The 14,282-nt window shown below is 37.9% G+C and overlaps 1 protein-coding gene across 1 annotated transcript in view; it reads left to right on the top strand.

The window, feature by feature from the left end:
• The window catches only part of ROBO2 (roundabout, axon guidance receptor, homolog 2 (Drosophila)), a 406,098-nt gene that overhangs the window by 259,737 nt on the left and 132,079 nt on the right, over positions 1–14,282 (top strand). Inside the window, exons 3-6 of the mRNA XM_009996507.1 lie at positions 1–16; positions 324–329; positions 1,637–1,757; positions 12,842–12,980. The exon at positions 1–16 is cut by the window's left edge and continues 136 nt beyond it. Coding sequence (XP_009994809.1) covers positions 1–16; positions 324–329; positions 1,637–1,757; positions 12,842–12,980 — 282 coding nt within the window. The remainder of the gene's footprint in view (positions 17–323; positions 330–1,636; positions 1,758–12,841; positions 12,981–14,282) is intronic.

Genomic DNA, 14,282 nt, shown 5'->3' with positions numbered 1-14,282 from the left:
GAGTACCACTCAGGTGGTTGTTTATAGCCACCAGGCACACACTGAAGCCCCAGAGCTGAGTGCAATAGAACTTAACAGCTTCATAGCTTTGCCTGTAGATACTCATTGTTACTGTTGGCAGTTTTCCTCTCTGAGCTTTCCCAAATGAGGGGGGAAGGTTCTTTATTTCTTTTGGTTTCAGCCTCCAGCTCAAAATTCTTGAGCCTTGATTTGTGCAACCACCGTAACAGAGGTCCATTAGAGCTGCAGATTTGGTCATGTAAGGCACTCTGTTAGATGAGGGACTCCATGGATGTGTTTGATTTGGCCTTTACCTTTTCTAGATCTCAGTTCACTGAAATGAGATATCAGTCCAGTGAATGAGAATATCAGATCTTATATCAGAGGGGTGTTTTGAATATTAAATCAGTCATATCTATGAGGTACAAAAATTATCTCAGAAAAAAACAAACAGCAGCTCAAAATGATATTGGTAATGTTGTGTTTAGTGTAGTAATTGGGATGTATACTCTAAAAAAAGGCTGAAGTTATATTTTAAAGAATGATTATTCCTGAATAGAAGTACATATTGTGTAAATGAGTAACCCTGGTTGAATTCTATGACAGTTCATTCCATGTACAGAATGAAAATGGATCCTGCAGAAATACCTAACTTGTCAAGTGATTAGAAATTGCATCATGGTATGTGCAAGCAATTAAGATAAATAAAGGGTGCTGGAATGTATTTAATTTCTAATTTCTAAATGCTTAGCTTTATACTGTTTATATTCCTTCAATAAAGTTTTTTACTAGCTGTAATAATATTTAACTCATTCAGCACTGACCTTTTTTAATATGGAAGTACTATCAGGAAGCTTGTTTGTTTCTTTGGATATCCAAGGAAGTATTTCAAGCTAAACAATCTGGAGTGGTTGCTATTTGTGGGCCAGGCTGTCTAGTAGAAGAGTGGCAGGGAACTGGTTATCATTCCCTGACTTTCAAGTTTCTTGGCTAAATTCCTAGCTTATTCTGAAGCACCCCATTGTGTAACTGAACATTGTCTGTGACTTTACAAGCTGAAAATTTGTTACTTTATTTCTTTTGACTACCCTGCTGTTTGACTCTACAATCACCCTTTATAGTGAGGAAAATGTTAAGTCTTACGAGAATCAGGTGAATTCTCAGTTTGGACTAGATTCTGTCTATTTGCATCAAGAAAAGGAGAAAATCTGTCTTAATCAATACAGAATAAAACTGCTCAGACACCAGAAAAATAAAATTAACTACATAAAGCTAAGTAAAATTGCCTTTTTCTTAAGAGAGATGTCAAGGGTGCTTTACATATCATCATGCAAGAAATACTAGTATGTTGCATTGCCAAAGAGGCAGCAAGTAACAAAATCTTTGAAATGCAAAGCATCTAATGAAAAATGAAGAACAAAATGAAATGCAGTTGAAGTCAGTCAATAGGATAAAATGTGTTCTAGAACAGCTTAGGATATTTAGGTATATAGGATTATAGTTTTTAAGCTGTACATGTATTAATAAACAAAATTTTTAAATGCCTTAGTTGTGGAACTTGCTGCCTGAAAAGGTAGCTTTTTTCTCATTTTTTTGTTTATCTGAAGTTAAAAATATATTCCTTGTTTTGAAACAGATACGTGGTGGGAAGCTGATGATCTCCAACACAAGAAAAAGTGATGCTGGCATGTACACTTGTGTTGGAACCAACATGGTGGGGGAGCGAGACAGCGATCCGGCAGAGCTGACTGTCTTTGGTAAAAGAACTCAAGCTTTTGTTTCATTTTCACAACAGATGTCATGGACTGAATTGACCTGGGTGACTCATCAAAATATGACACAAAACAAGGTTAACAAAACACAGTAGTGTTCCTTAAGCTGCATTTCATGGATTCTGAAGAAGACCAGGTTTCAAAGGCTGCAATTTATAATTATGGAGATGTGATCGTTCAACATTTCCTTCTAAGCACATAGTTTCAGTCTAATTAGAGGTCCTTGGTGATATGCATACACACAGAGGCAGTTATGCAGGACATAATTCTCTCCCTCACAAAATTGCCAAATGTAATTAAACCACTTCTAATGCAGTTGACAATGCCTGCTTAACAGAGATTTGGACCAGCATTGCCTATTTAAATAATTTCTTGTTCCTGTACGGCTGTGAAATCAAACCTTTGTGGGAGAGCACAGAAGAGCTCAATTGATCAGTAAAAAATCAGTGAAGAAAATCTGAGATCAGCTTTTTGAATATATAGAGATAATTCTGTCCTTTATTTTTTAAATGGCATGAAACAGCTTTTCAACCTGTCAGCCAGCACATCTTTTAGGTTTGTTGGTGTTGCTGAATCAATAAAAAAATTTCTAGGTTTCCTGCATGAAAGAGCTTCCAGAACCGATGGAGGCAAGAAGTTGTTGAGAACATTTGCCCCATGGTTAGGGTCTAGGGCAAGAATACAGTAATAAGGAACTTAGAGCTGGATCCATCCTGCTAACTAGGTAAACACTTGCAAACATCCTGTCGTCATGACATTTCTATTTAGTGTTATCTGTGTTTTTTTAGAAATTAGTCAAGAGATCTTGAACAAACAGAAGAAAATCAGTAAGGAAACACCCCCCCACACTGCTAAAGAAAACGTGCATACATACAAAAGAGAAAGACAATAGTGTTAATGTTCCGTCCTGATACACCTCCTTGATATACTTGAAACAATACCAAAATCCGGAGAATCACAGAGTCACAGAATTGTCATGGTTGGAAAGGACCTCTGAAATCACTGAGTCTAACCATCAGCACAAAAAAAACCCAAAACCAAACCAAACAAACACAAACAACAATATATACTCCACCCACAAAAACCCCCAGAGCCTCAGCCACTAGAGCATGTCCAGAAGTGCCATATCTACACATTTCTTGAATACCTCAAAGGATGGTGACTCAACCACCTCTCTGGACAGACTGTTCCAGTGCCTGACCACTCTTTCAGTATAGAAATTCTTTCTAATGTCCAATCTGAACCTCCCATGCTGCAAATTCAGGCCATTTTCTCTGGTCCTGCTATTATCCACTTAGGAGAAGAGGCCCAACACCCACCTCACTACAGCCTCCTTTCAGGTAGTTGTAGAGGGCAATGCAGCCTCCTCCAAACTAAGCCACCCCAGTTCCCTCAGCTGCTCCTTCTATGACTTGTTCTCTAGACCCTCCACCAGCTTGATTGCTCTTCTCTGGACACACTCCAGCATCGCAAAGTACTTATAGTGAGGGGCCTTGTACTGAACACAGTACTCAAGGTGTGGCTACACCAGTGCCAAGTACAGGGACATGATCCCTTCCCTACTCCTGCTGACCATGCTATTCCTTATGCAGACCAGGATGCTATTTGCCTTCTTGGCCACTTGGGCATACTGTTGGCTCACGTTCAGTCAGATGTCCACCAGCACCCCCAGGTCCTTTTCTGCTGGACAGCTTTCCAGCTACTCTTCTCGAAGCCTGTAACATTGCATGGGGTTGTTGTGACCTAAATGCAGGACCTGGCACTTGACCTTATTAAATCTTACACAATTGGCCCATCGATCAAACTTGTCCAGGTCCCTCTGCAGAGCCTTCATACCCTCAAGCAGATCAACACTCCCACCCAATATGGTGTCATCTGCAAACTTACTGAAGGTGCACTCAATCCCCTCAGCCAGATCATTGATAAAGATGTTGAACAAGATTGGCCCCAAAACTGAGCTCTGATGCACACAAATGGTGACCGACTGCCAACTAGATTTGACCCCATTTACCACAACTCTCTGGGCTTGACCATCCAGCCATTTTTTCATTCAGTGAAGAGTACACTTGTCTATGCCATGATTTACCAGCTTTTCCAGGAGAATGCTATGAGAGACTGTGTCAAAGGCCTTACCAAAGTCTAGGAGACAACATCCACAATCTTCTCCCATCCAAAAGGCAGGTCACATGGTCACAGAAAAATCAGGCCGATCAAGCAAGGCCTCCCTTTCATAAACCCATGCTGGCTGGCCCTGATCCCCTGGTGGTCCTACACTGGCTGTGTGAGCTCACTCACCAACTCTTCCTTCCAAAGAAGACTGCTTGTAATTCCAGTCAGAGTTTCCACAGAAATTCTAAGGTCCTTTTCTGAAGCAAGTGCTCCTTATTTTTTCACCTTCTGCCTCATACGGTACACTGGAAAACCCAGTCACACATATTGCCATCTGTGTTTGCATGTATGTGCAATTCAGGATTTCTTTGTCTGCTTTAAGAAAACAGTATCAGATTCACAAAAGGCACAGACAAGTTTCTGCTGGGCAACATCCATGAGTTACTGAGGATTTGTTGCTTTCCAGCATTACAAGGCTGTAAAGGCTTCCACTTCACTAAGTTTATTGTGGATTCATGGAAGCGTATGACTTTTAAAGAACTAGTATACTTGCAAAAATAGACAGAAAGGATCCCTATAAAATTATTATGTCCTTTGCAGTCAGTTTGTTGAAGTTGTGCCTTTATGCAGATGCAAAAGAGACATGACATATCTTCTTCATCAATTTAAGCACTGATTATCTCTGATAATACTCCCTGTGGATAGCAAGCAGGTTGCAGACCTAAACTACAAAGCCTTAAGAAATCATTAAGAAAATAATTTGTTAAAAATCATTGAACTGTAGGAATAAAAACTGAAATATGCATGTAATCTCATATCCTGCAGAGCTACAAAAAGTATTAGATTTTTCTTGATATGTAAAATATTACATAGCCTGTTACTAAGTTCTGATTTTTTTAACAGAATTTAATCATAGCAATCAACTCGTAAAATACAATCTAAGCCTATTTTGTGAATACTGAACAAAATCAGCAATACATTAAATTAGATATTTTACTTCTTCATAATTGTGTTAGACCACCTAAAGAAAATTGTATTTAAACTTCCTTTCCTATCTGTGTATCTATCTAAAATTCTCCTCCTCTTGAGGTATTTCCTTCTTACTTTCCTTTTTGCTGTACAAAAATAACATGCAGAAAGCAGGCACTCAGTTAATGATCTGCTGTTTGACAAGGCGGTTCAACTGCCCTGTGCCAGTTTCTTGGCTGCCACTTGCCCTGAAGTGCTATGTTGGTGTGTTGTCTCACTGTGTCCTTGTTAGTCCTGGTCCACTCTGTACAAGAAGAGGTGGCTTGGTTTTACCTTCCTCCAGCAGAACAGTTGCATTCCATTCCTGAACTCGAGGCAGCAGCCCATGTGTGGGTGTGTGCATGCACAGTGCACTGGAGATCATTACCCATGATATTTCCAGGAAGCAATGTATCTGCTGGACAGTCCAATCAGTCTAAGCATGCACAATAAATCCAATAAATCCAGCAACTCTGGGAAACATCAGATGGGCTGTGCATGTTCATATTGACTTTACTGAGCACAGGCAAAACCATGGATCATCTGTTAAATCCACAGCCTTCCTCTAATATGACTCATGGGTTTGAGGAACGTGGGAATAGGGCACATGCTGAGAAAATCCACTAAAAATACACTTGCAATACTTCTATGTTATTCATGTGCCCAACTTTATCTGTTTTGAACCTATTTTAAAATGGGCTTTATACTTAAAATTAAGATATCTTAGCTAAGAGACTTAGAGAATTTAATAAAGTGGATGGCAAGACTACAGCTGGTGCTGATTCTGGAGAGGAATACATATTAATTAGCTGATTATTAATGCCTCTATTCCTAATAACAACACCCTGAACCCTTTCCAGAGTGTGAAGAGGATTTTACTAAACATGCTGCTCTGTAGGAAAAGGAAATGTTTTATACTCATTCCTTTCCAGAAATCAGTTTGTTACTTTTGGCTTTGCAAGTTTTTCTGTAATACCTGAAGTTCATTTCTGCATGTGACTCTTGACAGATCTCTGGCTCCCTGTACAGCAAATTTAGCTTGAGGCGTTGGCTCTGGAAAAAACTGAGTCAGTGTGGTGGTAACTGGTGGCCTGAGGGAACTTCATGGAAGCCTAGTCTAAAAGATTAGACCTTTCCTGAGTATAAAAACATGAAATAAAATGGGCAATAAGAACCTTGGAAAGAAGAAGGAGAAAATGGAAGTTTACCATGTGCAGGATGTATCCACTTGGCTGTGTACCCATTGTATAACATTTGCTGACAGACAGTTGTGGATAATACATGTAAGACTTTCAGAAAAAAAGTAATTTTTCTTTTCAAACCCGTATGCATAGGAAGCCTAGTTTTGAGGCACTGATTATATAAGCAGTGCTTCCCAAAATTATTCCTGTGTTTGGAATAGTGACAATGATGCATAACATTTTTTTAATTTTCTCTTTCAAGCACTGCTGCTAGTTTTTGCCTTTGTGAGGCTCCGAGGTGTAATGTTGGAGTAAAGACAGAAGACAGGGTCTGTCACAGTCTCAAGTTGGCCTTTAAAGGAATTTAATAACTAATCCATCTATCCTAACATTCACAAAAAGAAGCAGCATTGTACTTTATTATTATGGACACACTATTCTAAAGGCCAAATTCAGAGAAAGTGATACAAATTAGACTGCTTTGCTTGTGTTTGGGCTCATAGCCATTGGCTGACCAGAATTAAAGAAAGATGCAAAATGAAAACAGCTTAATTCCAATCTGTAAGAAAGCTTGGTTTGTAAATATATAATATGGAGCCAGAAGTTAAATAAAGTAAGGATTACTCTTGAAGTTAGCCTTTTATCATTTTGTTATACTACTGCTCTGTTCTCAGATAAGTTTTCAAGTTGTTTTAACTATTTCAGACTCCTTTTTGTTCCTTTGGACTTAAAATGGTATGTTTGAAGAGAATGTACAAAGGTATAGCTTGTATATTGATTCTGAGGCTCAGTGAAATCAATGGAAGCCTTAATACATCAACTTCAAGAGGCTGGCATCAAGCAGTGGAAAAAGATATATTTAGAAGACCCTCAAAAGAATATAAAGCATAACTAAGAAGAGTACAAAAATGTCTTAAAAGATATGTCAATTCAGACATATTAAAGATTGTTTTGGATTAATCTTTGATTTTAGCTTTAGTACCTGAACCTTTTTTCAGCTAATAAGGTCCTGTGGGATGAAGAGGTTATTTTTGTCTCATGCTTGAAGAAGTATTTGTGTTTGATGTTCTCTGATTGTCAAGCTGAAAGAGATTGTGTAGCTCCAGAAACAGTATACTGTGATGACATGATGTTAGAGGAAAAAAATCCAAAAATCACTCCGTGAAGACTCTGTGCCCTATTTTACTTTCCTGAGATCTTACTATGTGGAAGGCCTTAGCAAGGAGCCTTGTTCTATTGTGTCACGGAAATAGTCCCAGAAGCTTTCCCAGCCACACAGAAAATGTAGCAAAACTGGATATACATTCGCAGTTCAACACAGAAAAATTAGCAATGTGTGTGTTGCACTTCAGAGCAAAGCTCCTCCTATTTTTCTTGAAATCCTTGAATTTCTCACTTGCGGTGTACTTATGGCAGTTACTTTTTGGCAATATTTGTTATCCAGATACTTGACAAGTGGCATTAAGATAACGATACGGCTGTTAAAAAAGGGTCTGATTTGGTCTCCAAAGTCCCTACCTAATGCTAATGATGAAATTCAGTCAAAACTGATGTTAACAGGGTTGTAGATGTGATATGAAAGGAGAAAAAAAACATTGAAAATTGATAAAAATAATTCTACTTTATTTCCACATGCCTCTTCACAGTGCTCTGTGCCTGCACTGTGCAAGTTTTTTCCATCTTGTTTACTGCTTAGAGTGTAGAAGTTTGCAATGTCTACACAAGTGCTTATTTCTCAAATGAAAAATGGAAAAGTGCCTAAAAAAAGGCAGTGGAAGAATGTCTAAATATAAAGCCATCTCTTTTTGCAATTGCATTTTTTGGTATTTGACCAAAATACGTAAATTTAGTGTGATCCTAATATCCTGTCTTCTTCCCCACCTTCATTTTTGGCAGAGAGCTTTACTTACTGAGATCATGTTACAGTTAATGAAATGCCTACACTATTGACAGCATTCTGAAGTGTTCTTTTACATCAGAACACTAATGTGAAAAAAGCTTTTATTTTGAACTATTTACTATTAAATGCCTCCCCAAAACCTTTTAATTTGTGTTTTAATACTGCTTTCAAGAGCACAAATGCATTTTAAAAAATTATGCCTTCTCTCCAGCAAAGGAAGAGAAAGCTGCTCTAAATCAGATTGAGCCTCTACATTATGGGGACCATCAAATCTTTCACTCTAGCATTTCCTTCAGCAGAGAAAATATATTAAGGTAGTTAGGATCATTTTAATTAGATTGAGGTCCTGTATATGGCAGTCTAACTTTTTGAGGAACAGAGAAAGGGCAGTAATACATCTGAAGGTCATCTGAGCCTCTCTAACAGGCTGTGATACTCAGACTAATTGTTAAATAGAAGAAAAATTGAGTTCTAGGGAGAACTTGTGTCAGCACCCAAAGCAAGGAAAGGATTTTCCTGTGTTTCTGGTTAGGGTCTGATCTGTAGGAATTATTGCCGTGCATATCTCAAGCAGTGCAACAGATTGTAGCTGTGAGTCCAGATTGCATTAACAACCCCCTTTTATAACTGCAAGCAAAGTTTATTCTGAAGTAATAAAGGTCACCCTAATAATAGCACAACTGGTTGACATGACATATAACCATGACCTATTTTATAGTTCTCTTCAGAGATTTTTAATATTCATCAGAGAAAGCCTGCAAAGTGGGTATTTTATTTACTCAGTGAAAGCTTATAAAATAGCTATATTAAATTCTTTTTATATATCTATGATTTTGATTTATTACAATTGCTTGTTGTTTTTAAAATATATTCTGTTCTGGGTGCTGCTGAGAGAGTAACAATGTTTAATTACACCACAGGGCTTTATTTCTGGGCAAACCATTTAAAAAAATATATATAAAATAGAAGATTTTTTTCTTGAGGTTAGCTCTGAAACTAAATTTGACCTGACTGTGTGAAGAAACCTCCTTTATTTAGCTTGCTTGGGCAAGCAGCTTGCTATCTCCTGAGAGCTTAACATTGTAAGCAAGTTATGCAGGTGACTCAAATCCAGTTAATTTCACATAAAGGATGTTAATTGCATTAGCAATGGCATTCACTCTGATCACTTTATAGCTGTACAGATATTGGACATATTCATAGGATCTTCTGAGTGATACAAGTACAGGAAATAACATGAGAGAGAACTTGTTCTTTCCTGATTTTCACTGTGCAAAAAGCAGAGAAGGTGGAAAAAAGGAATCAGCAGTTATTGGTATTTTTATGTCCTTGCTAACTAGGATCTGTGATTAATAGCTATTTTATTTCTAGCAAATTCTTAACTGTTTTGGAAAATACACTGTTTGAGAAGCTGATCTGAAACAAACATGTATGTATACTCCTAAATTGCCTTGATGTGGAATCAAGTGATTTACCTAATGACCTTTGGGCTATTTACTCTCTCATCAGCTGGGTTGTCCTCAAAATATGATAGGGATATATTTTTTAATTTCCTATATAGAAGCATTTACAGCCACAAGTAGTGATTTCATAAAAATGCATACATTAGTTTTGTACCTGTTTAAAGGCAGCTTTTATAAATACAGTCTAACAGAATTTTTATACGCAGACCAGGCCAACATGCAGGCACATACAGAGTTATTTAAATTCAAAGTGCATGAGCCAGGGTCTCCACATTACTTACAAGAATGCTCATATGGATCTAAATTTCTTAGTTTAGGATCATCTCTTGAAAAACAAATACCAAAATGTAGACAGTATTAGGTATTAGCTCAGAGCAGGGGTTAGCTCTTTTTTGGAGAGAAGTTGTGATTAAGACACTGTTGCAAACTCACAGAAAGCTTCATTAGGTATTTTTTTCTAGATCCACATACTTACAGAGATGCCAAGTGCATTGTTTAGCACTCAGGTTAACAACTAATGTTTTTTTTACTTTGTTCAGTTTAATAAGTTTGACAAACTAAAAGGCTTTACCCAAAATATTCTACGACTCCTTGGAAAATTGATTTAACTTCTCTTTTTTTTTTTTTTTTTTTTTTTTTTTTTTAAATACCCCAAATAATTAGTTCTTCTATAAAACTCTTGAGATTTATGCATTTTGGAGGTGAAAGGAGTAATTGGAGGGAAAGGATTTGAAGGAGAGGAGTGAAGGAAACTTTTTGTCCAGAGAAATGCAGGTACCTCATATTGAATAAGAGGGACCGAAAATTTGATGGGAAATAGCTACACTATGCCAGAGATGTAATTTTTAAAAATATTTCTATAAATAAATAAATAGATAAATAAATAAGAATCTATTTTTATGCCAGAGATATCAAATAGAATGTAGGTCAGAGCAGCATTTTCCTGGAACTGCACTGGACTCCTGTTGCTGTCACTCTCCTGGGATGATGCTTGGTTACTTCAACTGATTTTTCTTGTATTAATATTGTGGATGGGCTGTATCTGTGTGGCACAGAGAAACTCCAGTTCAAATGTAGTTCAAATACACAGTGGAGAGAGTCAGTATCCTGTGAGTTACAAAGAAGTGAGAGGCATGGATAGTTGGAAGGAAGACTGGACTTGTGATCTTGCTGGGTTCCAGCTGTGGAAAGCAAGGAGCTAGGCTAGGGGGAGGAAAGTTGTCTAAGAAAGCAGTCATTAATTGGAAAGAGCTGGCATATTAGTGGCTGGAACAGAAAGGGACACCTGCTGACCAGGACACAGGTGGGAGTAGGTGTAAACCTAGATGGAGATGGGGAAGGGTTGGGAGATTGCATGCACAGAGAAGGAAAAATCTGATGTAGCACACTCAGGACAAGGAGCTGTAGTGAAGGTTGTATATGACTCGTACACCCACTTGAAACAGGGAATAAAGACTGGGATTTCAAGGTGCAGAGAGAGACTAGAACCAAATGTACTTGTCCAAATGCTGGAACCTGCAGGTCCCAGGCAGGATGAGGAATAGGACAAAAGCAATATCTTGGAAGAAATGAGGTGAAGAATCTCCACTCATTAGGCATGTTTTTATCTGTATCATCTGGAAAATAGATTCTTTAGCATGTCTATTATTCTGCTGACAAAATAACTTTTTCCCTGACAGTAGGTCCCCCTGCTAGTATAATGGAATTCCTATGTGATGCAATCATTCATTTACATAATTATTAACAGGTGGGCTGTGTTCCTTTTTTCTGACTTAATATTCTGATTTGTGAAAGTGATGAACATTTTATCAGCTGCAACCAAATTAAATGGAAGCTGAGCTTAGAATACAGAAAATAAATGCTAAGTTTAAAAAAAAAAATAAAAAATTGGCACTTTTGTGTCTCAGTTTGATCATTAAAATTTAGCAGATATTTTTTACCTTGCTTTCTTGGATCCCTATCACACTTTAGAGAGAAGCTATGAAAATAAGTGAATGGTTTATGAAGCATTAAGATAGGTGTAATGGAGGTCAAGGGGAAATTAATAATTCTGTCTTTGAAGTGAAGTTTGAGTAGTATGACAGGAGGCCACCCACTAAATGCTACAACTAAAGCAAAATATTAAACACCTGTTCATTAAATGAACACCAACAAGCTGGAGATGTTTGGGGAAAAAAATATGTGATCGTATAATTGCAAGCAGTCCCATAAAGCATAAACAGAAAGGGAATGATTAAAGGGCATGCAGACAGCCTTAGTTCTGGCACTTCTGGCACTGAGGTGCTGTGTGCTTGGTTTTGCAACCTTATTAATGTTCTTTGATTTTTATTTTATTTGGCTATAATAAATGCGAAAAGCCAACCCATAAACTCATTTCTGTAGTTATCAGGACAAACTAGCTAAGTCAGAATCTGGTATTGCTTACATTTGTGTGAATTTTGAATAATTTTTTAAGTGACATCATATCCTTCAACTAGCTGAGAATGTAATATGAAATGTAGTGTGTAACCAGTTTTAAATGTCTTCATAATAAATCCCTGTCTTTTGTGGAAATACTGCTTCATATAAACCCAGTCTTATAATGGTTTGACTAGCATAAATAATTTATTACAATAAAAGTGTGGTTTGGCTAGGAGAGGACAGAACAAAATGTATGCAATCCAAAGGCAACTTGGAAACTAACCCCAGTGACATCCTTTCAAATTAAATTACCGGTACTTTCAGTTTGTACCAGTGAAACTGAGATCAGATTGTGTCTCTGCATCTGGATTTTAAGCAGGTCTGTACAACATTATGATGATTAATAATATTTGTAGTTGTGCAGGCTAACATAACAAGGGTAAACAGAACTTATCATTTGGACCTTAATTTAGTTTTCCATGGTGAAGGTAGCAATGGGGATCAGAGAAGCTCTGACCTCTGTACTGTGGTCCACAATTGCCTGAGATGCATAACATGGAGTTTACATTTTCCTCTGAAACACTGAGATATTGATTATTGCCAAAGGCAGGCTATCTCCATTGACAGCTCTTATATCACTGGAGCAGGCAGGAGCTTTTTGATCGCTCTCTGTCTATGTAGAGGTGCAGAGCCAAAATCTTCTTAAGAAGGGGCACAGCCTTGGAGCCTTGTTGGCTAGCATGGCAGATGGGCAGCATGAGTTTCATTCTGGTCGCACTCAGTTCTTGCATGAGGGACAGATGTGACAGCCACCTCCTCTACAGCCTGGCAGTCATCTTCTGGGCTTTTTATGCACATCATCAGTTCCACTTGTCTGAATTTGTGGAGCTCAGCCTCCTTTCTTTGTTCTGTGAATTGGTAAAAAAAAAAAAAAAAAAGATGCTGAAAAGTCAGAAGTGTTCATTTCAACCTGCTGACTCACTAAAGAATTTTAATGTCTCTTTCAAGAACGACCCACGTTTCTCAGGCGACCGATTAACCAAGTGGTGCTGGAGGAGGAGGCTGTGGATTTCCGGTGCCAGGTGCAGGGCGATCCCACACCCACAGTCCGATGGAAGAAAGATGATGCAGACTTACCGAGAGGAAGGTGAGAGCAACATTCATGTTCCCCACACTTTCTAATATCAATTGTTGAGTAATGCTGGAATCACTCCCTACTACTTTGTGTTTGTTACTTGACATTATGGCTAAGATTTATTTCCGATATTGCTGGTCTTTGGTACTACAAAACCTGTTCCAGAGTCAGGTGAGCAGGGAAGCCCAGTCTGGGTTGAATTGTCCAGGTAATGGATTCCTGTGGAAGGAAGAAAAGTGATGCATGGCTATTGTGAGCATATGGGTATTCACTGAATCTGCTGGAGAAAATAAAGATGTTTTAGGAATGTACTAGTAATATAGTCTTCATAATAATGTGCTGATATTAAAAGAGAGAAAATTTGGCTGCAGAATGGCAGAGCTGCTCTTTTGCACTAGCAGGATGAATTAAAAGCAGAGCTCTGTGGTGAGCTTTGCTGGCTCCTTTGCTCATGTCAGTTAAGCCTCGGAGAGAAACATTTCTCTTGAGAAACCAACCAACTAAACTAGCAGAAGTTGAAATCTGGAGCAGGCCCCTTGTGTTCAAGAAAGATTCATTTAGTCTCGAACAAACAAGAAAAAAATTCCAGAGTGAGCAGGGAATGACAGTGTGTCCTATAAAAGGACATTAACTTCTCTTGGGCTTCTTTCAGCTAACAGAACAGAGTTTGGTCCTTGCTTTCTGGAACCCTTTCTAGTTTTGATACTGAATCATTATTATATTAAATATAATACAGAATAATACATAGATATAGATTAGATATAGGTATAGATATAATACACAGAAATAGATCTGGGAAAAGGAATAACAACCCAGGTCTCCATTCCCCAACCAATCCTTCTGGCCCTGTGAGTCCTGATTAATATTTACACAGTGCTTTTAATTTCAACAACAGACATGAATAGTGTGTTTTATTTCTCCTCACCACAATTATTTCTTCTTTTCCATCAGTGTTGGTTATTCTTGGAATGTTGCTGATGGAATTTGAAGAAAGAAAAATTAAATATCTGAGTCTTCTGTTCTTCAAACTGGATAGCTTTAAACACTGGACTTAAGCTGGCTGCCAGTGTTATTTCTGCTCCTTCAATCACAGTCTTAGAAGAAGAACAACTGCAGTGGTGTTTGTGGCTAGTTTGTATCAATGTGTATTGAGTCTGCCATGAGCACACTACTAGACAGGGCCTAACTAAAACAAGTTAGATGTTGCTTTTTGCTTCCTTAATCACAGCATGTTTTACATCTTCAACCCAACAACGTGAAAAATGTTATCTGGCAGTCTTCATCCACTTTGCTAAATATGACGTTTGGTGTTGC

This window comes from Chaetura pelagica, unplaced genomic scaffold (assembly GCF_000747805.2).
Source record: "Chaetura pelagica isolate M959 unplaced genomic scaffold, ChaPel_1.0 scaffold82, whole genome shotgun sequence".
In the NCBI taxonomy this organism is placed as follows: domain Eukaryota; kingdom Metazoa; phylum Chordata; class Aves; order Apodiformes; family Apodidae; genus Chaetura; species Chaetura pelagica.
The sequence above is the reverse complement of the archived record's forward strand: the minus strand, read 5'-3'. Positions and strand labels throughout refer to the sequence as shown.